Source organism: Plectropomus leopardus, chromosome 2 (assembly GCF_008729295.1).
Source record: "Plectropomus leopardus isolate mb chromosome 2, YSFRI_Pleo_2.0, whole genome shotgun sequence".
NCBI classification, from domain to species: Eukaryota; Metazoa; Chordata; class Actinopteri; order Perciformes; family Serranidae; genus Plectropomus; species Plectropomus leopardus.
This window is the reverse complement of record NC_056464.1, coordinates 17,914,321-17,940,353: the sequence shown is the minus strand read 5'-3', so window position 1 is coordinate 17,940,353 and position 26,033 is coordinate 17,914,321. Positions and strand designations below refer to the sequence as shown.

At 41.0% G+C, this 26,033-nt stretch overlaps 1 protein-coding gene across 3 annotated transcripts in view; it reads right to left on the bottom strand.

Moving 5' to 3' along the window:
* Window positions 1-1,767: 1,767 nt before the first annotated feature.
* The window catches only part of sulf2a (sulfatase 2a), a 57,081-nt gene continuing 32,815 nt past the window's right edge, over window positions 1,768-26,033 (bottom strand). For 2 of the 3 annotated variants that reach the window (XM_042503199.1, XM_042503208.1), the window contains exons 3-22: window positions 20,280-20,533; window positions 19,290-19,529; window positions 19,036-19,187; window positions 15,550-15,719; window positions 13,879-14,029; window positions 13,417-13,592; window positions 12,055-12,183; window positions 11,613-11,669; window positions 11,359-11,488; window positions 9,265-9,472; window positions 8,543-8,825; window positions 7,145-7,241; window positions 6,937-7,031; window positions 6,798-6,857; window positions 6,550-6,716; window positions 5,381-5,523; window positions 5,087-5,195; window positions 4,962-4,995; window positions 4,378-4,431; window positions 1,768-3,117 (exon numbers count right to left, since the gene is read on the bottom strand). In XM_042503199.1, coding sequence (XP_042359133.1) covers window positions 3,087-3,117; window positions 4,378-4,431; window positions 4,962-4,995; window positions 5,087-5,195; window positions 5,381-5,523; window positions 6,550-6,716; window positions 6,798-6,857; window positions 6,937-7,031; window positions 7,145-7,241; window positions 8,543-8,825; window positions 9,265-9,472; window positions 11,359-11,488; window positions 11,613-11,669; window positions 12,055-12,183; window positions 13,417-13,592; window positions 13,879-14,029; window positions 15,550-15,719; window positions 19,036-19,187; window positions 19,290-19,529; window positions 20,280-20,475 — 2,682 coding nt within the window. In that variant the 5' untranslated portion in view covers window positions 20,476-20,533 and the 3' untranslated portion in view covers window positions 1,768-3,086. The remainder of the gene's footprint in view (window positions 3,118-4,377; window positions 4,432-4,961; window positions 4,996-5,086; window positions 5,196-5,380; window positions 5,524-6,549; window positions 6,717-6,797; window positions 6,858-6,936; window positions 7,032-7,144; window positions 7,242-8,542; window positions 8,826-9,264; window positions 9,473-11,358; window positions 11,489-11,612; window positions 11,670-12,054; window positions 12,184-13,416; window positions 13,593-13,878; window positions 14,030-15,549; window positions 15,720-19,035; window positions 19,188-19,289; window positions 19,530-20,279; window positions 20,534-26,033) is intronic. The other variant, XM_042503215.1, reaches the window with a different exon arrangement.

The window sequence follows — 26,033 nt, the reverse complement described above, 5'->3', positions numbered from 1 at the left end:
CCACCCGCCTCTGTCCCCTTCACTAGCCGGGACTGGAAAGAGTGGAGGCCAAACCAAAAGCAAAACATTTTTAGTGGCTCAGTTGGCTGAGCAGAGCAGAGTGATAAAATGTGACAGGAGCTATCACATCAGGCTCCGAGGCGACATTAACGGTGCTGACCGGCCCGACAACACTGTCTGCAAGTCGGAGCGATTTCTAACGTCTAGACTACCCAAGTTACATGTTATGCAAATGGAAACTAAACAACAGCCAGCCATCCATAAACTGTTTTAAGAATGAAGTAAAAAAAAAAAAAAAAACTATTTAGCCTCCTTAAAGATTTATTCTAAAAATCTCAAGGTTTATTTTCTATTATATCATACATATTGTTTTATTAATTATTTCATCAAACGTACTAAATTAAATTATTAAGCTAGCTAACATTAAACAAGCTAACAGTAACATTAGCTTTTAGCCATCTGCTAAAACCACAAATTTTAAGTGTCCTTTCCGTCAATATTAATAACTGCATTATTTTCCCCCCACAGTATTTACTATGGTTTATAAAAAAACAGATGTATAATTGTTTTATTTATAAAGTTGTTATTTTGTAAAACATGCTTTTAAATAATTAAGTTAGCTTACATTAACCTAGCTACTGTTAAGCTAAGTGCAGCTTTTAGCTTTTAGCCCTCTGCTAAAGCTACATCCTAAAGTGTCCATCTTTCCATGTATTAAAATAATTGGATTATTTTTGACAGTATGTTTCAAATTTTTGTTTTTTTTATTACGTTGTTATTTTGTAAAACGCACTACTTACATAATAAAGCTAACTAACCTTAACCTAGCTAAGAGCCTAGCTAAGAGCAGATTTTAGACCTTGAAAAGTAAGTTTTTTTGAGAATTTCAATAATTGTGTTTTTTCCATAGAATTTATTATAGTTGATTTAAAAAAAGGCAGATACTATACTGATTTAGAAAGTTATTTTGTAAAACGTGCTTTTAAATAATTGTTAGCTAACATTAACCTAGTTAACGTTACGCTAAAAGCAGCTTTTAGACCTCTGCTCAAGCTGCGTTTTTTTCTGTGAATTTAAATAACTGCATTTTTTTGTGATATTGTTTTCACAGCATTTATTGTGATTGTTAAATACAACATACAAACTATTGTTTTATTATACTAATTAAGTCGTTATTTTGTTAAACATGCTACTAAAATACAAGTAATTAAGTGAGCTAAGGTTAACTTAACCCTCTGCTAAAGTCTTGGAAAGTGTCTGTTTCTTTGTGATTTAAAATAAGTGCATGCCTATTTTTTGACAGTTTGTTTTTACAGTTTATTTATTAGGGCTGTTACAAAAGGCAGACTCTCTATTGTTTTATTCAGTTAAGCTGTCATTTGTTACAGATGTGCTACTCAAATAGCAAACCTAACTAAGAGCACATTTTATCCCTCTGCTAATGTTGCATTTTGAAAAGTTAACAATTTGCTTGCCAAGCAACTCACTTGTCTCAGAGATGCTTTGATTAATTGATTCATACTTGAATACAATATCAGAAATAGAATATGCTCGTTTAACTATGTGTTCTCACTTGACTCAGAGCTGATAAGCTTATCTTTTTTTTATGAATAAATCTTCATTTTCACTGTTATAATTGTAGTGATTTGTAAGTACCATGTTACCCTGATGTTGGCATAAGGACAAGCAGACAGAGACACCTGCTGGACAGGAACACAAACCACCATGCAATTTCAGAATGAATGAAAGCTCATGTTTATGGTCAAACAACACTTTATTCACAATTACTATCAGCGCTCAGGTCTATGGAAATATTTGCTAAAAAAAAAATCAAAGAAGCTAACAAAGGCAGGTAGCTAAAATTTACATCAATAAGTATTACACTGTTGTGCTGTTCCTCTGGCACAGAGTAAACTATATCTCCATTAAATGTACATGGCGCATCTCTTCACAGTGAACCCTTTAAGTGCTTTTTTGATGTAAATAAGTAAAGGACAAAAATACAAGTTGCGAGCAATGAAATTTCTCAAGCTACATTTCTCCCTACAAGTTTGTCAACTCATATCATATAATGAGGTCTGCCTCTTCAGTATTATAAAAAATATTGTAAACATTTATATTAATTGCACAACATACATTCAGATACATACTGTACTGTACAGCAAGATTTTACTTCTGTATTGTTATCCTGTAGCACCATGTATAGCAACTGAACAACCTATTTGGATACTTCTACAGTGTGGTACTGACAATACAAAGGAGTAAAATGGCATTCACTAATGACACATTCTGCCAGTGGTCAAATATTCTGGAGGTTTGAGTTTTATCGTTGTGAGATAGTGGTTATTGTAGGCCTGTTCAAAGTGTGGCTGACACTGGACGGGTTTGGATCAAGGCAGGCAATCGCTAGTCACCTCATGTCTCACAGCTTTGAGGAAAATGATGCTTCATCAAGGACATTCATCAGCGTTAAGATCAACTATAATACAAAAGATCATGGCGAAGTCGGTCGTTTAAAAGTCCATACCACTTCCATGTGCAGACATATTGGTGCAGAGAAAGCACGTGTCTTGTTACTCCAAGCGCTAATGATTTAGCTAATCAGGATGTGCCACAGAGACATCATGGGGCCATGACATCATTGAGTAGCAGCAGAGTTGACGTGTAACTTGTCATTTTTCCACCCAGTCCCATATGACACAAAAGAAAGCTGATTAAAGCTTATATTCATTATGTACAAGCGGTATTGTTACACAGAATGGCTTGAGGACATCAAACTGTCCCACCTGATTCACAGCATCCTGTTAATGTTAATGGTCCTGACAGCTGGGTTTTAACGGGAGATGTAAATGAGAATGAAATGTGTGCGAGAGTCTTTAAGCTTCCTCTCAGTCTCAGCGTCTCCTCTGCCTGGGTGAGAGTCACAAAGAGCAGCTCTCTCGAAAATGAAAACCCAGATTAGAGTAAAGTAGTGTCTCGGGTTATGGTCCATCGAGGTGTTGTCAAGGTCCTAGGGTTTGCCTGCACTCCCGCTCTCTTTCCTTCCCCGGAGGAGGCCAATGTGGTGGGTTGTGGGATGCAGGTGGTTAACCGACCCACCCTTCCCAAATCTGCCCTCTGTGCAGGGAAACAAAGACTGTGAGTAAAATGTGCCACCGGAGGCATTCACTGGAAACCATGACTCCAGTTGTGATCTGTTCCTAGTGTGAGAAAAAGTAAGAAATGACGATAACAAGACTGAGAACACAACATAAAGACACATCTGCATTGCTTTATAGACCGAATCGCCGTGACATCGCGCTAACAACAAAAGTCACTTTCAGGTAGAAAACTGGCTACTGTTTTGAATTGCGGATACACAAATTTGGCAAACTTGTTTATTCCTGTTGTCATTTTCAGTCGTAACTGTAACATACAAAGATACAGAGTTAAACAAGGTGGTCCGACCCACCAAAAGTTTCTGCTGTGCTTATTTTATTTACTGTATTGTTTTGCTAATGTCTTTGATTAAATTAAATCTAAAGTTGTTGTGTCAACATGGGTTTCCCCATGGAATAGTGTTTCCCACCTGCAAACGCCTCCCTTGGTGGTTAGGGTTAGGGACTGTTGGTTATTTATAAGAGGGAAAGGAGTGGTGCAAAATGGTAAGGTGTTTTAAATTAAGATATTAAGCAGTGGAAAGGGACTTGAATTTTTTATTTTTGCTTAGGTGAGTCTAAGTTAGGTACTGCTGTGGTGGGCGGGGCCACAGCAAAACATCAAGCCATCTAAAAAAACAAAATCAATATCAGTTTAAGAGTTCACTATATTTGAATATTTGCTCCTATTTACTTTAAACAATAGCTGATTGAGGCAGCAGTAGAACAGTGACTCCGCAGTTTGGTGGAGTAAAAAATGTTTTCTCAATGGAGTCTGGTGTTTTTGATATAACGGCTTCAAATCCCTGTCAGTGAGGGCTGTCTTACGGCACGGTAAAGCGGCGAAAATATTCTAAATATAGTGAAAACTTAAACTGATATTGTTTTTCTTAAGTAGGCCTTTTTTTAGGTGGCTTAAAACAAACCAGTTAAGACAGAGTTAACTCAGCACCATTTGATTATATGTACGTGACCTGGCAGTTTTCTACTTGGAAGTTATTAATAAACGTGATTCGGTCTATTGTATTTGACTTGAGTGAGTTAATGAAAAATAAGACGGTGCAACTTAGCAATGCAGGTAAATGAGAGTTTCTGTAAGTATGGGTGTATAGAATTACAGTAAATAGTTGAGAGGGGAGCATGCTGCTGGGTCATCTGACCAAGCTGAGAAAATTCTGGATGGAGATAGGAGTAGAGCTTGGCTGACTACAGAGGAACAGATGGGTTATGACAAACTCACAGCGATTTGGAGGAAGGCTTCTTCACTTTTGGCCTCTTTCGGCGATGAACTGGCCTGAAGCATGCACAGCACGTATTCACGTGCAGGGCAAATGCACGTGCATGGAGACAAACACACAGGTATATACACATACACACAGAGACACACACATACAGGTTCACACACACATACATACATGCATGCGCACGCACACACACACACACACGCACATACAAACAGTCAGGCACACACACATACACCCCCACACGCACAGCAGAGACAGGCAATTAGGCTTTATTACAAAAAGGGAACAGCAGAAGCTGAAAAGCAGGCTTGCATTTTGGCCCTCTTTGGCTTCTGCTTCTGCATGCTAAAAAGGCTTTGATCACAACAGTGAGGAACCATGGCAGTTTGAAGAGGTTCAATTTCAACACATCACTGTATTTTATTTTCCTGACTCCCCAGAAGACTCGCAGTAAGAAGAAAACATAACCAAAGACACACCAGGGAGGCTTTAACCTCCCAGAGTTCAAATCGTAACATGATTTCCATCTGCACTGTTTGTAAAAGTAATCAACTCTGCTGTGAGAGGAAGATGAAAATACCTGTATTCACTGAAGTAGTTTCGCTCTTTTCCTCCTGAAAGGAAGTAGAGGTAACATTAGTCCCAGTCTGAAATTACTGAAGACACTATAATAAATCATGTTTGCTCCAGAGGCTTCTTACTCACCCTTCTCTGGGTTGCACTGCTTATGTCCCTTGCAGCCCCGTAAGTCCATGAGTTGTTGGTGCATTGCATTGAGAGCGTTGCGGTCGAGGGTGCTGACAGCATTTATCAGCTGCAGGAATAAGAGGGATAAAATGTCAGCGACTGCTTTGGAAACTCTGGAAAATCTCTGGAAAACATTGGAAAATCTTCTTGTTCACAGGAATGCACTATGAAACATGTTGTGAGATCATTTTATAGTTATTGTTGGTAAGCTATTTATGTATCTGCTGTAGTGCGCCTGCACAAATGAATTACCTGGTATGGGTCAGTGTTGAGGTCAAAATACTCCAGGAAGCCGGTAGCAAATTCACAAAACAGGAAGTTGTGTGTTTCGTTGATGGTCCTTAGGCACCAATAGGTGTTGTTGTTGGCACTGGTGCACGCACAGAATGGACCCACTGAGGGAGAAAGGGAGCAGGTGAGGAAGGGAGGGGTGAGCGTAGAAAAACACAGAGTTTACAATAATGTTCCAAAAATTATTTTTACAATCACTGCTGTGAAAAGTAGCTCCACAGCGATCATCTTTCAGGGCCGTATTTACCGAGATTCCTTGTACTAAAAGTTACTCCTAGACATGAAATTTTTAAAAAATTCTTAGAATTATGACATTTTCTGCATGATTGTACAAACTGTATCACTTTGAACCGAACCTGCCCAACCCTGGGTTTGTACTGTTGTTTATTTTTATACCGAAAAGCTCACTAAAAAGACTCTTGAAAAGAGACTTATGACATTTTCTAAGGATTTCCCCTTAAAGTGAAGACTTGGTCCTCGTAAAGATAAAAGTTATTCATAAAGCATCTAGAGAGCTCCTAAGGTGAAACCTGTTATCAGTAGGCAGGAGCACTTTTAAGAGGTTTAACAGTTTCTCAAGCAGAGAAGAAAATACTGGAGAGACAAAAAGGAAAGAGAAATATTCTCAAATACTGGAAAGAATAAAGGTAAGAGAAATATTCTCAAAACACTGGTTGATGGTGAGTTAATATAATGCCACAGATTAGATCGTACAGGGATGTTTGTGGTCGATCTTATTAGAGATGCACTCACATCTCTCACCCAATGCAGTAACAATATGTAAAAATGCAACAGTGCAGCCGTGTGATCACACAAACTGTGCTTTCACAGTTCGATATGTGATACAATCATTTCATTTCCACTAGATGTCCACGCCTAGCAGGCTCAGAAAAGGGCATGTCTTGGACAACCAATCACATTTATGTGATTAATGTTTCATACCTAGTAACCGGATCAAACACACCGTCTCACTGAGGTAAACATTTCTGTCCCTCTCTTGCTCAGAGTTGTTTTGAGGCTTTTCCTAAATCATTCCTAATTTAGGACTCTTTGCTAGAAATTTTAGTATTCTCAGAATGTTTGTAAATATGGCCCCAGATCTTTTTATACAGCTGCGTGTTATTCCTCACTTGTCCAGAAGGGGGCGGTCTGCCAGTGATGGTTGTCATGGGTAAAGCACGTGAGGCCAGGCATGCTGCAGGTGTCATTGTTTTGGAGTCTCTTGAGGAATTTGCGTAGTTTCTTTCTGCGCTTCTGCTCCTTCTGCAGCCACTGACTCTTTTGCTTTGATGGCATTCTGACAAGAACAAAGCAAATTTAATACAGTGAGACTGCGAGAGGAAATAAAAAATAATTGTCAGACAATGTAAATCTTTACCTGACTGAGTGCATGCGCCCTGCGTTGAGCCTGAAAGTCTCTTTATTCTTGAGAAGATAGCTGTAAAGACAAGATACACCTGGAACATATATATTTAGATCTATATGCAGGTGACTGTGCGGTTTGGATGCATTCTCACCTGGGAGTGTTACACTGACATTCCTCTGGCCGCACCTTTTTCAGGTGACCTTTGACATCACGCAGGTTCTTGATTTTGGTCTGCAACGTTTCAATCTAAACACAGTGGGAACAAGCAAAGCTCATTATGCACCACAAGCAACTAACAACCTGTGAAATGTGTTTTATGAGCGAGATTTAGTGTAACAAAGAGGAGAATGAAGCAGCACCTCATGCTCAATGTGCAGTTTGTGGTCTTTCCATGCTTGAAGAGACTTGTAGAGGCCGCCGTCACATTTTACTGTGTCATTCATAAGAATAGAGCACCTGCAGGGTACAAAAAAAAACATAATAGCACCACTATAAAATCATACATGTGCAGTCTAAACTATTTCCTAACATTTTATTTCTCTCAGCTTGTACCAAGAAACAGAAAACAGAAACATTAAAGGGAGAGTTCACCTAAAAATCCAAAATACATATTTCCCTCACAGCTGTAGTGCAGTGCATCAGTCCAGATAGTTTTGGTGTGAGTTGCAGTGGTGTTGGAGATATCGGCTGTACAAATGTCTGCCCTCTCTCCTATATAATGGAGCTACTTAGTACTCAGCTTGTGGTGCTCAAAACGGCAAAATTTCACAAAACTCAACAGCAGAAATCATGATCCAGTTACTCAGGATGATCAGCAGACCTCATTGTGAGAATTTTCATTTCGGAACTATTTTCTTTCTACTGAACCCTACCTGCCAACGATATCCATCATGCAGAAGTCAGTGTGCATCTACTCTTAAGCTGCATGATATGCACCAGAAAAAAAAACACTGCAATTTTTTGAGAGATATTGGACAAGATACAAACATTAACCCTTTAAAAAGTGATCAAAAATAAATAAATCCTGTAACGCAAATTTTAATGTAAAGTTACAATAATTATAAATATAGTTTCCTGGACCTTTCCACCAGTTTATTGATAATTGTCTCAAAATTCTCTGCCTCTCTTTCTCTTTCCTTTTTAAACAATTTTCCAGGTCATTCTTTTGTCAACTTCTGCAAATTGCCGTTTGCAGAATATTTCTTGCCAAGTTGGTTAATGTATTTTTTCATTATTTTTTGAGAGAAATCAAACGCCTTTGTTCAGTTTTAAAAAACTGAAATGCTTGTAAAAACATGTCTGAATGCGGCACATGAAAACTGATACTGATCCAGGTTTCAAAGGGTCGAAGTTAGCCCCGGGGTGGAAGATGAGCTAGCAGTCGATGTACGCTACCTTCTGCGCTGCAATACGGTTAGCAGGTGTAGAAAAAGTAGAAAGGTAGAAAAAATTAAGACCTACATGAAACTGCTCTCAACAAGGTCTGTGGATTATCTTGAGTAACCAGGTCATGATTTCTGGAAAAAGACATTGCTGTTGAGTTTTCTTGCATTTACTTTTTGGATCTTTGAGCACCACAAGCTGAGCGCCATCTTGTTCCATCATATTGGAGAGAAAACAGACACCTCTATGACCGATATCTCTAATACTCTATCTATCTAGATAGATAAAAAGCACTACAGATAAGAGGAAAAATATGTAGTTTTAATTTTGTGGAGAACTGTCCCTTTAATGTAGGCAGATGTACACCGTAGCACCTGTAGGTGACTTTAAGAGCAGCAGGCGGTGTGAGTTTATTGCTGGTGGTGGGTTTGGCTGTGACTCCCATGCCACTGAACTCGTCATTGTCCTCCTCGTTCCCCGCTCCTCTCCTTCTGTCTGCAGCCCCGCTGCTGTTCCTGGAGCCCAGGGGCCGGTAGCCTTCCTCTAGGTCCACGGCATACAGGTCACCATCCAGCTCAAAGGACACAGAGCGGGCCCAGCGCTTCCTTGAGGAAGTCTTACTGGGTTTCATCTCTGAATTAGACGAGGCAGAGGGACCTGAATAAGATTAAAAAGAGGGCTGTGGTTTTGATGCTGAAGATCAAGATCCTTGTTGATGCAGACAGGTGACGACCAGCACACGACAAAAGAGAATGATGATATGAAACAAATGTTTCATGCACTTGATATCACATTCCAGGAATAATTATTTAATAATAATTAAAATAAATATTTGTTTCTTTCAAGGCCCTCCGATTGAAGGCTCACTTGTCAACTCTGATCCACCACTTGATGGCAGCACAAACATGCTCACCTGATCTCATGAATACTTCAAAAGCTGGTTATTTTAGCCCGAGATTAATGGCCCTGTTTGGCAAGGCTTTGTAGGCTACTGCAAGGACATTTCAAAGTAAAGCACAAGTGTCTTTCTGAACAAAATCAGATCTATTAATAACAACCAGAACAATGGTACATGTGTGTGACAGGAGGAACTTACTTTTCTTGGTGGGCAGCCTCTTCCTCTTCAGGACGGATGTTTTGAAGCCCACGTTGTTGCAGACACAGCTGTCGGAGTTGGACGTGGGAGACAGCTGAGAGGCACCGCTGGCCATCAGAGCCTGCATACGTGGGGCATAGAGACTAGCCATGCCCTTGCACTTATACAGCCTCAGCTTGCCAGTCGGGTCCTCCACACACTGCCACTTCTGAAACGAGGCAGAGGAACATTTCATGACGTTTGGTCTTTAAGCTTGCACAATAGCAGAGCATTGTTTTTGATGCACAGAAACCCACTGATTTAAAACCTAGAAAAGTCATGGAATTTCACACTGTTGTTTATCAGGCCTGGAAAAGTAATGGCATCAATAAAAATCACTGAAAAATTTGGAAAAGTCTTTTGTGTGCAATGAAATTAGTGGTTAAAGTAATCAAATTCATGTAAAATAATGGCAAATTTATTTATTTGTAAATTAACTGTTAACATAACGTAGCTTTATATGTGTCGACTTAGGGCTGCATGATGTATGTCTTTATTGAAAGACGTGCAATTTTAGTACGGTAAATGTTATGGAAAACAGGTTCTCATTTTCCATGACTTATAGCAGTCAGGCCTTCCCCTTTAAGACAGGTTATGTAGATATATGATGTACGGCGGCGACATTTGTTATTAGAAGCAAGACTCTCCTGTGTGCGTGATTGTGGAAAAGTACCGTAACTAGGCTGGCAAGACGGCAGGCACTGACGCTTTTACAAATGGAAATTTTATTATGTTTCCTTGAAAAGTCATGAAAAAGTTTTGAAATTTTGTCCATGAAAATGTGTGGGAACCCTGCTTATTGCATTATGCTCAAATTCCCTAAAAAGACCTCTACTCGTGCTCTTAAAACCAGCTGTTCTTCCTGCATCCAGCTCCGTCATTTGATATGACAGTGGACGCAAAGATGAACTACAGCCTGAATTTCGCCTCAGTGTAGCCAGAGAGCGTTCTCTAGATGCGCCTGAGAACAGAACTTCATGTTCTCACTGCTTGTATTGCAAACTAGCTACGCTTCCAACAGCGAAAATGGCATCCAAAAATATGAATGCAGAAGATGGACAGGGATACTTTTAAAGTGTTTTGGCTGATTAACTGTTTTAGCTGTATTCATTAAAGCCAGAGTATATGGTTACAGAAATGCAGCAGAAAGAAGCAGACGCTGCAGCTATGGCCAATGAGGACCTGTTGGTGCTTTTGCTTGAATTAACCTTTTATGTCAACAGAAACTGAATCATTCTGCTGCCGAGAATTTCAGCATGGGCAGGCTTTGTTTGATGCTGTTGCCCACGCCAACCCAGAGAGAGCCTGTGTGTACGTTACTATGAATGAAAGTTTCGCTCCTCACTTGGACAGAGTTGTGCTGGAGACCGTCTTTAGGATCCCAAAGAAAAAGTGGAAAATGCAACCGATACCAGTGGGGCCCACTGGTGAGTATTTTTCTCAGAAATTGGAATTGGGGAATGTAAAAAAAAAAGAAGAGTTGTTATTTCCTACTGGTTTTAGACTACAGAGCATCTGTGTTGTTATTTTGTTACTTTCACAGGAGTAGGGTACACTATGATTTGTCTAACAAAGTAATAGCCATAGGGTAGCACGCATGCAATGCATCCTGGTATTGCTTGCAGGGAGAACTCAGCTTCCTTGTTTAAGATGGCATGTGCTGAAACATTTATTGCATAAATTTCCTCATTTATCATCAAAACCGATTGGACATCCACATTAAAGGTAGCACATTTTCCCTTTAAAGTGCAAAAAATATTTCACACCAACAGTATTAAAATATTCTTAGTCTTGTTATTCAGATTTTTTTAACAAATCAAAGGGCTCTTTACACACATATACTCATGCACACACGTTATACTCAGCGCACTTCATTTTGAAGGATTAAAAAAGGGGACTTTGATGTCAAATTGAACCCTGAGAGGACAATGACTGCATATTATCCTCAGTAAACTGTCAAGCAGATTGCAAATTATCACCCAGCATGAGCTACACTCCCTGTTGCTCCCCTGAAACTTAAATAGCCTCTCTTTTTTAGCCCCTCGGGTCAGGTACCTGTCCTGGCTGCTGGCAGGAGGTCTGGTACTCTGCTTTCTGGCACAGGTCCTTCACCCGCTGGTATTTTGGCAGGAAATTCTCCTCTTGGGCCATTTCCTTCCCATCAGCTCTCTTGTGCGGAGGCTTCCTGAAAGAACAGGAAAACACATGCAGTCTTTTCCAGCCAACCAAAGACAAGGGGTCTGATGTCACCAGAAGACAATGCTTGGACTGAGAATGTGTCCTGCAAAAGGTCAATCAATAAAACATACCCTCTCTCCACCAGAAAAGAATCTCTCCATGTTTTACCCTTCCTGTTCAACTGGAACCTGGAAAATGAATAAGAAGAAATGAGAAATCCTGTCAGACCCCCTGTGATATTTGCACTGAACAAATATGCATTACATTTTAAATGCCATCCTGGTGTGGCACTGAAAGAAAAGTGGTCTTACAGTTTTATATTTAGATTGTGGATTTCATTATGTCCAAGAAAATACCAAGAGCAGAGTTTTAGTAAAACTTAACTAAGTCCAGGCACATTACTTTTATGCACATAGCCATCCAATTTTCAAGATTTTAAATGTCAGTCTTGAATTGTCTGTTGGGACACTAAGTAATATAAATGTGTGTGTGTGTGTGTGTGTGTGTGTGTGTGTGTGTGTGTGTGTGTGAGTGTGCGTGAGAGTGTGTGTGTGTGTGTGTGTGTGTGGTCACCTATTGACTGGCCTGTCTGTGTCCAGCAGCTTGAGGATAGACTTGCCATCCATTTCTGCAGGGATATCAACGCCGGCCATGTCCAGCAAAGTTGGTGCCAAGTCAATGTTTAACACAATATGAGGATTACTGCAGGGGAGCAAGAATAATAGGATGTTTTCTTTTTTTTTGGCAGAATAAAATGATCACAATGTCATAAATATCACACATACTATTCAAACACAGAACCTTGACATCAGATTGGTAAATAAATAATTGGGATGCCACGCTGAGGAAATGTTCCCACCTGTTAATAAACTTGTTTCAAACCAGTGTTACTGATTACACCGCACATTTTACAAGAAAATATATTCAATAATGACGCTCATTATCTGTAGGGCATCATATGAAGCTACTGCTAATGTAAACTGAACATTTCCTACTGCTGCAGCTTCACATTAAAAGCTTTTAACTGGTGAAACACGTTTTATTATTGAGTAGTTACAGGAAAGGCAACGTGCAGTACCGCTATCATTCATCAAAAATTCATCCACACAACAACACAACAGTCAAACGTCACATTTTCTGAGAGCAAATCGATGGAACAGTCAGAGCAACCACAGTGAGCTGTTAGACGAAGAGCAGGCGAAAGGCTGCACTCGTCCAGCGGAAAGAGGTAACCAACTCTTTTTCCCTCATTAACATTGTCAGGTTTCCCATGAGGGGTCGCCAGCAGCCTGGAAGGCAAAAAAAAGCACCACCTGTCTTTTAACCACAAGGCGATGATGACAGAGCAAAACCCAGGACAAGATGTAGCTTCCAGCGACAATCCTTGGCCACATCTGGCCACAATTTTTATACCAAAATCTAAAAAAGCCAACAGTTATGCAGATATGAAGCCTCCCAAACAACACTGAGACCTCTGCTTTTACAAAATCTTCTTCTAACCTTTGCAAGCGCACTGACCCTAAGTTGCACATAATGTAGGTGAAAATGTAGGTAGCTGGTTAATGTAAACATACTTTGTTCATTTTGTGCTGGCTCGCACACCCTAAAAATTATTAAAATGGAAAGTAACTTCCACTTTAAGTAATTTCTCAACAAGGCAGCTTTCCCATTTCCATAAGTCATTTTTTAATGGGAGTAATTGTACCTCTAATTGAGTATAGATTTTCAGGACACTACCCACCACTGGTAATATGACTCCTGCTACTCTGACCTGTGACTCAGTGAGCAGACACTTTCATTTTATAATGGTAGCCTTCATTGTCTGACTAAGTATTGATAAAAAAAACCTGAAATGATTGTGGGAGCATAGGACAAGTGATGTAACAGCAGTAAGGGTCACGTCTAATGAAATACAAAAAAGTTTGCGTTACTCACATGGCACCTTGCTCCACGTTAGGTCCTCGTACGTAGAAGGGAACCCGGATATCAAACTCATAAGGCATTGATTTGCCCTTGACCAGACCAAACTGCCCAATATGGTAGCCGTGGTCTGAGGTGTAAATGAGGTAGGTGTTGTCCAGTTCTCCTGTCTCCGCCAACATGTTATACACCTGCGGAGGGGGATATAATCCACTGAACACTCACGCAGTGTAAAAAGTTATACTTCATGTTTGATAGCTCAACTCTCCTGTGCCAGTTTCAAGAAAAAGGAATTGAACAATTTACCAAGTGTGTCAGTGAATACATTATGCAGTCCCAGTCAGAAAAAGCACAGATCTCTCAGGACTTAAGGCTGTCAGATGAAATGTGTGTGAAAGTGTGTGTGCGTCTCTGTTTAAGTGTCTGTGTCTGTTTTAGTGTTTAAGCATATGTCTATCTGCCTGTGTGTCCGCCTACCTTCTCCACACTGTCATCCACAGACAGCAGGGTCTGCATCCTCCTGCGCTGCAGCATGTTGGTGAACTGCATGTGGACGGGCTTCATAGCTCCAGTGTAGCGTAGGATCCAGTGTTTGTCTAGGTTAGGGGCATAGTTGTAGCTGGGTGTTCTGAAAAATGCAGAAAAACATCAAGCTAAACCAAAAAAACTGTATGTGTTGTATTTGATATTAACACATCTTGAAAGAAGAAAATAACTCTCCACACCTTTGCATTTATTTGTTTTTTCCATCTTTACACATGTGAGTTTCATATTCTAAAGCTGTAAATTGGATTATAGTGTGTGTACAGTTACATTGTGCATTCACAGCAATATCCTCTCAGCAATATCCTCTGCCTGTGTCTGCTGCTGATGTCGCCTATCTTTTTCTCTCTAAAGTAGCAAGAAAACTGTTTATGCAATGCTAAACTGGAGGTTATATAAACAGTGTAAAATGCGAAGTGCTGCAATCGATAGGCCCGTACGCAGTGAGCACAGTTTGATCAATAATTAACTCCGAGGCATATGGAACTTTAATTATTTGAGAATAAACACTGCTAAATAGCTAATGGGATCCTAGAAGAAAATATATTTAACGTTTAAAACGGATCGATTTGACTTTTAAGAAATGCTAATGTCTCACAGCCTGGTCCACAGTGGAAACTCTAATGTAGTGTGAAGATATGTCTGCAAGGAGCCAAGGTGAGAAGAAGGTCTATCACCAGAGGAGTGCAGGACTTTTACTGCATCTCTCTCTTCATTGTGTTGATAAGAGCGGAGGGAGACGGAGTGAGAAAAATAGCCACAGAAGCGCTCTCAGAAAACATCACCCGAGGGAGAGCAAATTTATGGAGAAAGAGCAATTAAAAGTTTGTACAGAGACACTGGGGCAGAATTTTCAGAATATTCTGTGTGTAAAGCCTGTGTGGCACAGGTTAATGATGCTGGAGGGATTAGATGAAGCAGGAGAGGGGTGTGAGGCGGTTGGAGGGAGGGGGCAGAAACTGCAGTCTCATTACTGGCCTTGGATCTGTCCCTGGAGGCCAATATCAGGCCTGCCATTAGCCAGCAGCACTAGACAGCCAGTCAGGAGCATGGAGGGTCAGAAAGACAAAGGCTGAAATGGTTGTGTGTGCACCTCTGACTGTGTGTGTGTGTATGTGTGTACATGACTAAATCATTAACTATGCATTAAACATACATCATTCATGCTCCTCTTTGATCATGGCTGACAAAATGGTACAAATTAGCGGGGCTCATTACAGTGGTAACGCTAATGTGAACAACGCATGAGCCAAATAAACTGGAGCGAAACACTGGCTATGTGTGGAGAGGGCTCAGCTGCCAAGAGCAAACTGCAGGCAGAGGGAGATAAGATCGAGCTGAGATTATGGAATTTGTGTCATTCTGGGTCAAATGAAAGAGAGCGTGAATGTGTGGATGACTCATGTGAGAAAATAGCTGTGGATGTGATACAGCTGAAAAAAATACTCTTGTGTTTGTCTGCTTTGTTCAGCATAAACCAAATTAGCCCGTATTGAACGGGCAAAGCCAGTGTAGCTCAAACTACCAAAAATTCCTTAAACAATCCCACAGCTTGGTTGATCATAAAGCTTGTTTTGTAATTTTGAAGCGTACTCATTTTCTTACATGTGGTGTGATGCATTGGGGAAGGCAGCGCTGTACTGCGGGGCGGAGTCCTCCGGGCCATGCGGAGCAACATGGCTCAGGACCATCATGACCGGACGGTGAGGGTACATCCTCTTAGACATGCGGAAGTAGTTGATGCTGTCATTGGTAATGATGTCTGTCAGGTAGTCCTGTGGAGCGAGCAGACATTTTCCATCAGACACTCAGTGAGTGACAGAGGGAGAGAAAGAGCAGATGTCAAGCCATCAGTACTTTGCATAGCCAGTGCCCATTACTGACCTGGTGTGTGTCAAAAAGGATTCCCAAGCACTACTGTATGACCACTTCATCTAAATAATGACAATATCATATCTGAATAATGGGCAACAGCGGACACACACACACACACACACACACACACACACACACACACACACACACACACACACGGTAATCTGCTGTTCAAATACGTTTGGGTACAGGTCACATTGGAACCAGGACTGGTAGCGAAAGGGTTGGGTACTGAAACCTACAACTGGTGCCCACTGGACTGTATCATAACGCAGATTTCAGTGCCTCACTTTGGTGCCAGATTGTGTGAATAGTGAGACAGAAAACGAATGAGAGCGGGAAAAATAGAGCGAAAGAGTACGCGTGTGAGTGTGCCGGTGATAGATATGCTGAAGCGAGCGGAGCAGCAAGTATGATGTTAAGTAGCAGTGCAGTGTGTGAACAGTTTAGGCTGTTTGTCAGTGAATAAGAGCTACAACTCCTCAAGACCCGAGACAAGCTCCGATGTCTTGCTTTTCACCTGGTGATTAAAGTAAAGAAGTCAGTGAGCCAGTTAGCTTCCCAGGCTCTCTTGAGGTGGGATGCTAAGGTGGACAAACTGTTTTCATTGTAGGTCAGTGATAACCATGTTTACTTCTGAGTTAGAAAGGCAATTAAAGATCCCAGATCAAAACTTATTTTGCTTTTAGTGGTCCTGTAACTATTATTTAGTGTTAAATTACTGTAGTCGGGTTTGGTTTATATACACGGTGAATTTTTTAATAATGCTTGTATGTATTTATCCATATTTATTTGTGTGTTTTTTAACCCTTTAAAAACCAAGCAAATGGCTTAATTTATCTCAAAAAACGGGGGAAGAAGGCAATTAATAATGGAAGAAGAAATTGCCTAAAAATTAGCTAAATAAATAATAGTTTTAAAAAATGTAAAAAGTACTAGAAAACTACCAGAAAATTAGTGAAAAACACAAATTCCCTAGAAAAAGTGCTTTACAGTAAAAAAATGTATTATCTTGTAACATAATATAAATTATGTTATATCTCTAGCATCTTTGTTTTCTACCTGGAGACATTTTAACCATAGCTTTTTTAAAAAAATATTTTCTAAATCTACTAATTTCTTGCAATTTGTGAAACATTTAATACCAATTTGCTTGTTGAAAAGAAGAAATAACTCCAAATTGCTCAGGGTTCAGAGGTTTAAGTACTTATGAAAGGTGCTTAAAAGCAGCACAGGGTTAAACTGTGACAATTTCCAGTTTAAATTAGCCTTTGCAATAAAATCAAATCTTTTCTTTAATGTCATTAACTATTTATTTAGAGCATTCAACACAACACACACAAAAAACCTTCTTTACCTCCCTCTCCCCTCCCAAAGCCGTCCCTACAATCTCCAACTTGTCACAGTCTGTCACCAGGGCATAACGTGAGAACACTGTTGTGCGTCTCACAGCAGGTGTTGTCATCATCGAGTTTTGGAAAGTGCAGCCACACTTACAACCACTTTGGGCTCACCACTGCGCTGACACACTGTCACTTGGAACAAGCTGCACGAGTGACACAATGTCGCTCTTTCTCTGTCTCTCTATACTCTACGACCCTTTCTCCACCAAAATTAGCATGCATATGACTTTTTTTTTTTTGGTGTTTTTTTAGATTTTTTGGGGGGGCATTTTCCCTTTATTGACAGGATAGTTTTAGATAGACAAGAAAGATGGGAGAGAGAGGGGGAAATGACATGCAGCACAGGGCCACAGGCCAGACTCGAACCTGGGTCGCTGCAGAGACCTCAGCCATATGGGGCGCACGCTCTACCTGGTGAGCTAGAGATCGATTTTTAAACACGGGAAAATCCATTGAAAACCAACTGCTTTCCCATCGCCAGCAGGCTCAGACAGGTATGCCTTTCTGTATCTCTTTGTTTCTCTGGTGTCTCGCATTCACAGTCAGAACGAGCCGGAAAACAGGTAAGTAAACAGTAAAAAGCAGAATGGAGGCCAGTGAAAATGTTAGGGAGGTTACTTCTTTTTCATATCTCTTATTTATGTAGTCTTTCTCTCACACTCAGTGCCAACTAAATTTTGAATGATGTTCGAGCGCTGCTTAGACGGAGAAACAAGGTATTTTGTGGCAGCCTGTCATTGCATATCACAGGCAAAGATGCTAAAATTTGTTCATTCAGCCGGGCAGTAGTATTTTCATCAACGCTTTTCCATTAAATGCAAAAGCTAGTTGTTGTGGGTGATAGTTTTTTGTCCAGTGGGAAAGAGGCTTAAGTTTCTCTCTCACCCAGATGCACCCTCAGATACAGAAATTTGGCGTAACTCGATAATACTGATGTAATGCAGTCACTACCCTTGCTGAGTTTGACCTACTGTTTGACCTTTTGCACCCTGATTTTTTTAGACCAGTTAAAAGGTGTAAAGGTTTAGTAAATGTAAATCTCTTTGCAAAGACAAAAACTACAATTTATGAATGCTTTTGATTCCTTTTAAGTTATAAACTAATGCTGGCACGATACCAGATTGTCACTACACGATTATCGTGGTCAGAAGAGGTCACAAAAATGATTATTTTTAATGCAATATCTATAGAAAATTACAAGAAAAATAAATATAGTTATTAGTCAAATTAATCTTCAGCTTTGTTTGTTGTACATTTCGTCAGTTTTTTTAGTAAATACAATTGTAGAGAGGTGAGTAGAGAGTCTGTAACTATCACTGGACAAAAACATACAAAAACAGTGATTACACCAGATGGTGTTTGGGGAGGGAGACGAAGTGAGAGCAGAAAGAGGTGAGAATGATTTGAGAGGCGCTGGATTAGCTACACAACTGTATCATATGTGTATTATTACCTTGATATAAATATTTAATTTTTAGATTTTTTGGGGGGGGGCTTTTTTCCCTTATTATGATAAGACAGCTGAAGTGTGAAAGGGGGAGAGAGAGTGATGTGCAAAGGGCCACAGGTGGAAATCGAAACCTGCAGCCGCTGCAGCGAGGACAGGGCCTCTGTACATGGGGTGCCCGCTCTACCAGATGAGCTATTGGGCGCCCGCTCTAGCAGGTGAGCTAGAGGTTGCCCCGACTGCTTCCATTGTCGGAATAAAAACATCTCTCAAAGCAATCTAAAAATTGGTTTCACTTTTATTTTAATGCCGGCAATCATTCTATGAAAGTAGATGTCATATCTCTCGGGTGGAGTGTATAAATACCTTTGAGTAGTCACTGCTGTGTTTTTCTCGTACTCCGTTCCTGCAGAGGGTGTAGTTGTAGAAGCGAGAGTTCTTCACCAGTGCTACCCATTCCTTCCAGCCAGGGGGCACATAGGAGCCATTGTACTCATTCAGATATTTTCCAAAGAAGGCTGAGTAAATAAGAGGCGAGCAGTACGTCAATTCTGAGCTCAACTGACATACTGAGTACCTGTTTGAATCTACTCTGACATTGTCAGACTTGCAGTGCTCACCTGTCCTGTAGCCAGAGTTATTGAGATGTACAGCGAAGGTGTGCGGTTCGTGGTGGGCCTGCCACGAGGGTGAGGAGCAGTTTTCATTGTTGGTGTAGGTATGGTGGTTGTGCACATACTTCCCCGTCAGGATGGAGGAGCGAGATGGGCAGCACATGGGCGTGGTGGAGAAAGCATTGGAGAAATGAGTGCCGCCCTTCTCCATGATGTGCCGAGTTTTGTTCATGGCCTGCATTGAGCCTGGAGGAAAACAGTGCGGGGGGGGGGGGGGGTGTAAGAAGGATAAGGGGGTGAGAGGAGATTCAAAGGCCATGGAGTGAAAGAAAAGGGACACAGGGGAATATAAAGCGGTTGGAGAAGAAAGAAAAGAATGAGAGACTGAGGAAATCAGAGTGAAAAATATAAATATAGGGCACGCGGGGTAAAAAGCAAAAATCATCATGGACATGGTAAGAAAAAAAGAGGGGGAGAAGGTAAATGAGGGAATAAATCTTTTTGGTAAAGTGTAACCCATTTGGATTCCTGTGTACTAAAAGCTTTTCAGGCTGATGGTGATTGTTTGGGGAAACAGATGCTTGACCATAAATTCCTGCTTTTCAATGGGAGTCTTCTCACTAGCGATCACAGGAGGACAAAGGATGTCACCAAGGCCATTATGCAGCCACTCCAGTCCAATACGCCACTAAAGGACTTAAGCGGGAAGGGAGATGGCCAGGGTTTGGCACCCAGACAATGGAAGCCATAGGCCGCCCTCATTTCATGCCAGCATTGGAGGAGTTGGCAAAGGGAGTGCATGACTTTGAGTGGGCCAGTTGTTATGGTGCCAGGAGGCAGCATTAGGCTGACTTTCCCTTGCTGATACTGTTGGATACACATGGAGAGAATACCTATACCCGTGGGACATGGACATAAAGCAAACAGAGAGACAGATGCACAAACACACAGCAAACACACAAACAGAAAAGGATTAATGGGAGGGAAATGTCTTACCCAGTTCTATATCCTGATCATCAGTGAGGATGAGGATGATGTTGGGTCGGATGTTGCGGTAGTGGCGGTCCCTCTGCAGGCGAGACCTGAGGCGATATCCAGACAGGTAGCCGGAGCCCTGGGCCACAGGAAGGATTCCCACCAGGACAAGAAGGAAGAGGAGAGGGAGAGGGGCAGAGAGCCCCCACCCTGCCATCTCGCTACCCTGCAGTCACCTCCTCGGTCCTTCGGAGTCGGCAGCGCCCTCACTCAACCTGAGAGATGTGGCACAGAGGGAGACTGATCAGAATGAAATGCACACACACATGGACACACACAAAACACAGTGAAAAATAGCAGATGCAAGCCTTGAACAGCCATTACAGGGTGCTCTTCCATACAAATGCACCCGTTTGGGCTGAGCTCAGCTCGTTAATCAATCATTAATGATGCATTAGAGTGGTGTCATTGGCTGGGTGTAATGATCTCTGGTGATGAGCACATGGCTGCCAGGCTGGGGCTAATGGGCCCGGGCCCAGGGCCAGCTTAGGACTCACCTCCCCCCTGAGGGGGTGAGGGTGGATGTGAGGAGGTGTGGGGAGCAGAGGTGAAGGGGAGAGACAGAAGAGGAGGGGATGGGAGGAGGATAATAAAGACAAGGGTCAATGAACAGAGTGACAATGTGAAGAGAGAGCAAGACTCCAGTTCTTAAAATGAGAAAACACTGACTTTAAATCATAACTGGTCAACATATGCAGCGTGAAAGAAAAAATGAAAGTATCTATGAAAAAGAAAGTGGTTAATATTAATGTGGCAATATCACCAAGGTCAATAATAGCAAACTGCCTCTGGATGTGAAGAAAATTGCAAAGTCTCTCCTTGTGTAAATTTAACATAACAATTAGAGTCAAGTACGTGTTAAACAGAGTTTTTTCATAATTAATCTCTACATGCAGTTCACCAAAATTACACTGCAATCCTATTAGTTCTGTAATAACTCCTCCTCATTAACACTATATCCCCTCTGAGTTTACCATGGCAACTACTGATTATAATCCCTTGCAGTCATTTAGAAGTATTACCTGACTATCAGGGCCTCAGTGCTATCTACAATTAAAACTCCAGGAAAGAATTGACTGTAGGATTTGTAACAAACAAAGCCATAGAAACAAGAGCATTGTTACTTATTTAAACATTTAGCTATATAACTCTAAAACATTATACCTGGCCATAATAAAAACAAACTACCGTAAAACTACAACTAAATATAGAAAAACTAAACCTTTCTAAAAAACTGAAACTAGCAAAACATGCTCTAAAAACTAAACTAAAATTAAATAGAAAAGTCAAAACTAAAATAAAATTAAAACTAATTGAAAATTCAGAACTATTACAACCGTGCAGCATATAAAGCAATAACCTGTCTTTTAAAATGTTTAATTTAGAAAGTGTGGTTTTGAAATACTGACTATTAAATATTAGATTTAATTAATTTTATATATTTTAAACCACATACCTTTTTACTGAGCTTTTATTATTCAATGAATATCAGAGGGCTAAAGAGAAGAGCTGGACTTCTGTGCCTATTTTATCATGACACATAATCAGAGCAGCGATACGCCTCAGTGACCATAATCATAAGCCCAGCGTACAAGCAGCAGCATCAATGCACCCACTGAGATGCTCCACTGTCTGTGAGGCAAGGTGGGGGTTTGGGCGTGTGTGTGTGTGTGTGTGTGTGGTTGTGAGTCCACAAGGAGCTCTGTAGCTAGAAGATGAAGACAATAACAACAACACAACGGCAACCTCACTCTGCTGGGACTGCAACTCGTCCTTAACGACAACCCAACCGGAATACAGTGCAATATGGGGGAATGAGCAGGAATAAACGAACAGATACACACGCTCAACCCTGCCTGGATGCACACGTTCACAACTGAGCCACTTATCAAAGACAAAATGAAGTCTTCAAAAGCAAAAATCTGAAATGTATTAAACATTTAAGGGAAGAGATGATTACAGAGGAGAAACTTCACTCTTCTGTCTAACATAAAGCTCCTCTCTGGTCTCTGCTGATGTCCACATTGTGCTCATTAAGGTCTTCCCAAACACCCACACATGTCCTCCATCCTCCTCCATCCACATCTTGCTTTGCACAAAACGCACACACAAATACACACCACGTGCATGTGAATATGCGCGCGCGCACACACACACACACACACACACACACACACAGAGGCAAATAAATCTGTAGAACAGCAGCTGTGATTGCTCTGGTTTCCTACTCCCAGGGCATGTGGTTCTTCCCCGGAGGAACACATGAGCTCTGACCCAGGGGCACTGTGCTGTTTGAAATTGTCCTTGCTTCTTTCTTGTGCTCTCTCCCTGCCCGCATCCCTCATTCATGTCTGGCATAGGATGAAAACAAGACACAAGCAATGAGGAAATCTTCAAGGAAAAAAAAAAAAACAGTGAAAGGACGACATGTATTTAACCAGCTCTGTTCGCTGTGAATAACCCATCACCAAAATGGATTCCACGACATCTCCGGTGAATAAAGAATAGAGTCAGTGTGCTCGAATTAAGACATACATCTGCCACTGGCTCCTCTTTCAGAGTGGTTTGTGGTGTGGAAGGCGCAGTACTTCCCCTTTGATTGTTGTTTACCCGTTCAAAAAGCTGATGTGGGCAAAACCCGTCAGGGAGGAGTACCAAATATAGTCCTGATTTACAGAAAACATCCAGTTCGATTTTACATGCTGGTCTATCAATAGAAGAGTATTTAAATGTTGTGTTATTGACATGCCACGGTGGTGGATATTTTCGGACATTATTCCCATGAGGCCTCCTCCTTCCCCCGATACTGAGGACTAATTGGATTTCCAGGCTTTTATCAGCTCTAACTGACACATACAGTCCCTTTCTTTCCAGTGTGCTCTCTTTCTCTGTCTTTCATCTGCCCATATTGTTTATCTCTCCGGGTGGCAGATGCTACATGAAACTGCAAAGAAAAAGGAAGAAACCATAACATCAAAACATACAGAAGCCATTATACCTTGAAGAGTATGTGTGGGAAAAACAGAGATGGACAACCATTAGAAAGCAGCAGTAGCCAAGCTGTTCTCCATCAAACATGACCAACATGATGGTTTTTACGCATTCATAATGCAAGACGAGTCATGTTGTTTCTGTAAACTGGGATGATTTAGGGCTCGTTTTCCTGACAGAGCTCTGCCCACATCAGCTCTTTGCACTAAGTGAACTGCGAAACGACAATGCTGATTCAGCCCGACAACACAGAATGAAAGAGGATTTTTTGCCATTTAGACAGAAGCACAAGACAACATGAGTAAATATAACTCTCAGCAAAACTCATTAAATGCTGGGGGCTCAGAGAGGAAGGGCTGGGGAGTAAGCTAGCAGAATATGAGATCACAAGGAATAAGCTTCTAAAAGCATGTTTGAGGAACAAGGATCGTCTAAGGTTATACTAATGCCAAGTGATGCCTGGAAGTCAGAACAGAGAAGGAAAGTTTTGCTCCTCAGTCATTCGCTTGTAAAGAGGCTCTAAGAGACAGCAGCACTGCATCACCAGATGAAAACTTAATGCCATCCATCTTTTATTGAAACAACTGAATTATAAATGCCGTGACAACAGAGCTGGCCATGTCACAGCATGGGCATGATGGTAAGATGGTAGCAAGAGTGGGGAGATGAAAACACACACCAGATCGACAGACAGATAGGTTACACTGCCCAACAACATGCATCTGAACTTCACAGTTCAAGTGAGGAAGCTGAGAGAGCGCTTGATAAATCTTCCAAAGACGTTGCAGAGGCGTTAATGTACTTTTTCCCTATAAATAAAACACCTTGGGCTTTGAAACAGGCATAAAGTCTGATTCATCCAATCTGCAGCCCCCTGAGAAGGCACGAAACACAGAATATGAGAAAACCGAGGAAGAAAAAAATACAGACATTTATTACATATTGAAGGCAGACGAGTCATGGCGTACACTTGCAATTTAATCAGCTGTGTCTCATAATGCATATGAAATATGGAGGAGAAAGCCCACAAGCTTGAAGCCAGACTCCTGGATTCTCTATCACAAATGCTCTGGGAAGAGATGGAGAGAAAAAGAGAGTGTGAGAAAGGGAAAGAACCTCTAGGCATACAGTCTGGAGAGAACAAAGCCCGAGCACTTCCATTGCAGATGGATTTTTCCCAAACATGAAAACTAGATTCACAGTCCGTGGTTTCCATATAAAATAGAACAGAATAAAACTGAATATAGTAGCAGAGAACCTCCAAATCTCCTCTGCGTTGTTCTTGATGCAGGAATTTGCCATCCACTGTATTCTAGTGCTGGTAAACATAAAGGAAGTGGCCAGGGAAGTTTAAATAGACACATCCAGTTCTGAATGTGGCCCGCTGCAACACTATCAAGCCGATCCCTTTGGTCATAATTGAGGCTGGCAGGGCTTTGCTAATGTGTGACTTTGTTCCCATTGGCTTGCCTGGCTCTGAACAGAATGTGCAAAATCTCCAAGGACCCTTGAATTTACCAACAAAAGTTGGCATTCAGATGCAAATTCTGCAACGGCATGCATCTATGTGAGAGTAACTTTCTCTCAGAAAAGTTTATGTGTGTGTGTGTGTGTGTGCGTGTGTGTGCATGTGTGTGCATGTGCATGTGTCTGAGTATGTGTCTGGTGGAAGGAGGGGTTTGCAATTCTCAATACAGTAGGGAATGCTTTTTTCATGATAATAAGAAGCCATGGTTTGTTGCCATCCTTCATCTATCATTCTCTGCTTGCAGATTTTTGCGCCACCAGCAGAATCTGGAAAAACACAGCTGCAAAATCAGTCTTTTAAATCAGGTTTATCAATTCCATGTTCTTTGCGAATATGAGCAGTTTCCTGTCCTTTTGACCCTGTAGTAGAGGTATGGTCAGAAATGCAATAACTGAATTTTGGGCCATTTGGGAGCAGCGGAAACAAGATGTGATCACAAAATTACGTACATTTACATGGACAAAATTGTCCATTTTTTGACACTTATTCTGAAAAGTGCAATATTTCTAAGAAACTGTTTACATGGCCAATAAAAGAGGAATATTCCACTGATATCCCTGTTTACATGCAACCAGGCATACTCTCATTAAGATGCCCTTACATGTTGTTTATCACATCAAAATATGGAAAAGTAGAACAGCTGGAGCTGCTTGTCATTTTGCTTCTTTGACTCAAAATAGGATTTTTTTTCAGTTCCCTACCAATGGTGGACTTGCTGGACCATGCAAACTCAGCCTTCTTTCATTCTTTCAGCCACTTTCTTGAAATGTTATGATATCTGTGCATATCCAAAAATGTGTTGATATCAAAGTCTTATGTAATGTTCTACAGCAGGTGTGTCTCCTTCTGACCAGAAATATAGGCTTTTCTTTTGGGCATTCATCTCTACCGCTTTGCAAACTGTTGGCAAGTTGGCTTGTGTAAAATGTATAGAGAATGCACAGAGCCGGCCATAAACAGACGAGAGGCCGTGTGTAACAAACTGCAGTAAAGAACGCAGCTGAGATGCAGCTTCTAAATTGGCTGTATACATGTTCAAATAACAGAATATGTTGTTTACATGACCCGCATCAAATTCAGAATATTGTCAAATGTGGAATAATCGAGGAATACTAGTGTGCATGTAAGCGTAGCCATTGACATATTACCAGCTTTTAAGTTGATGTTGACGGTAAAAAGTTATAGACAACATTAAC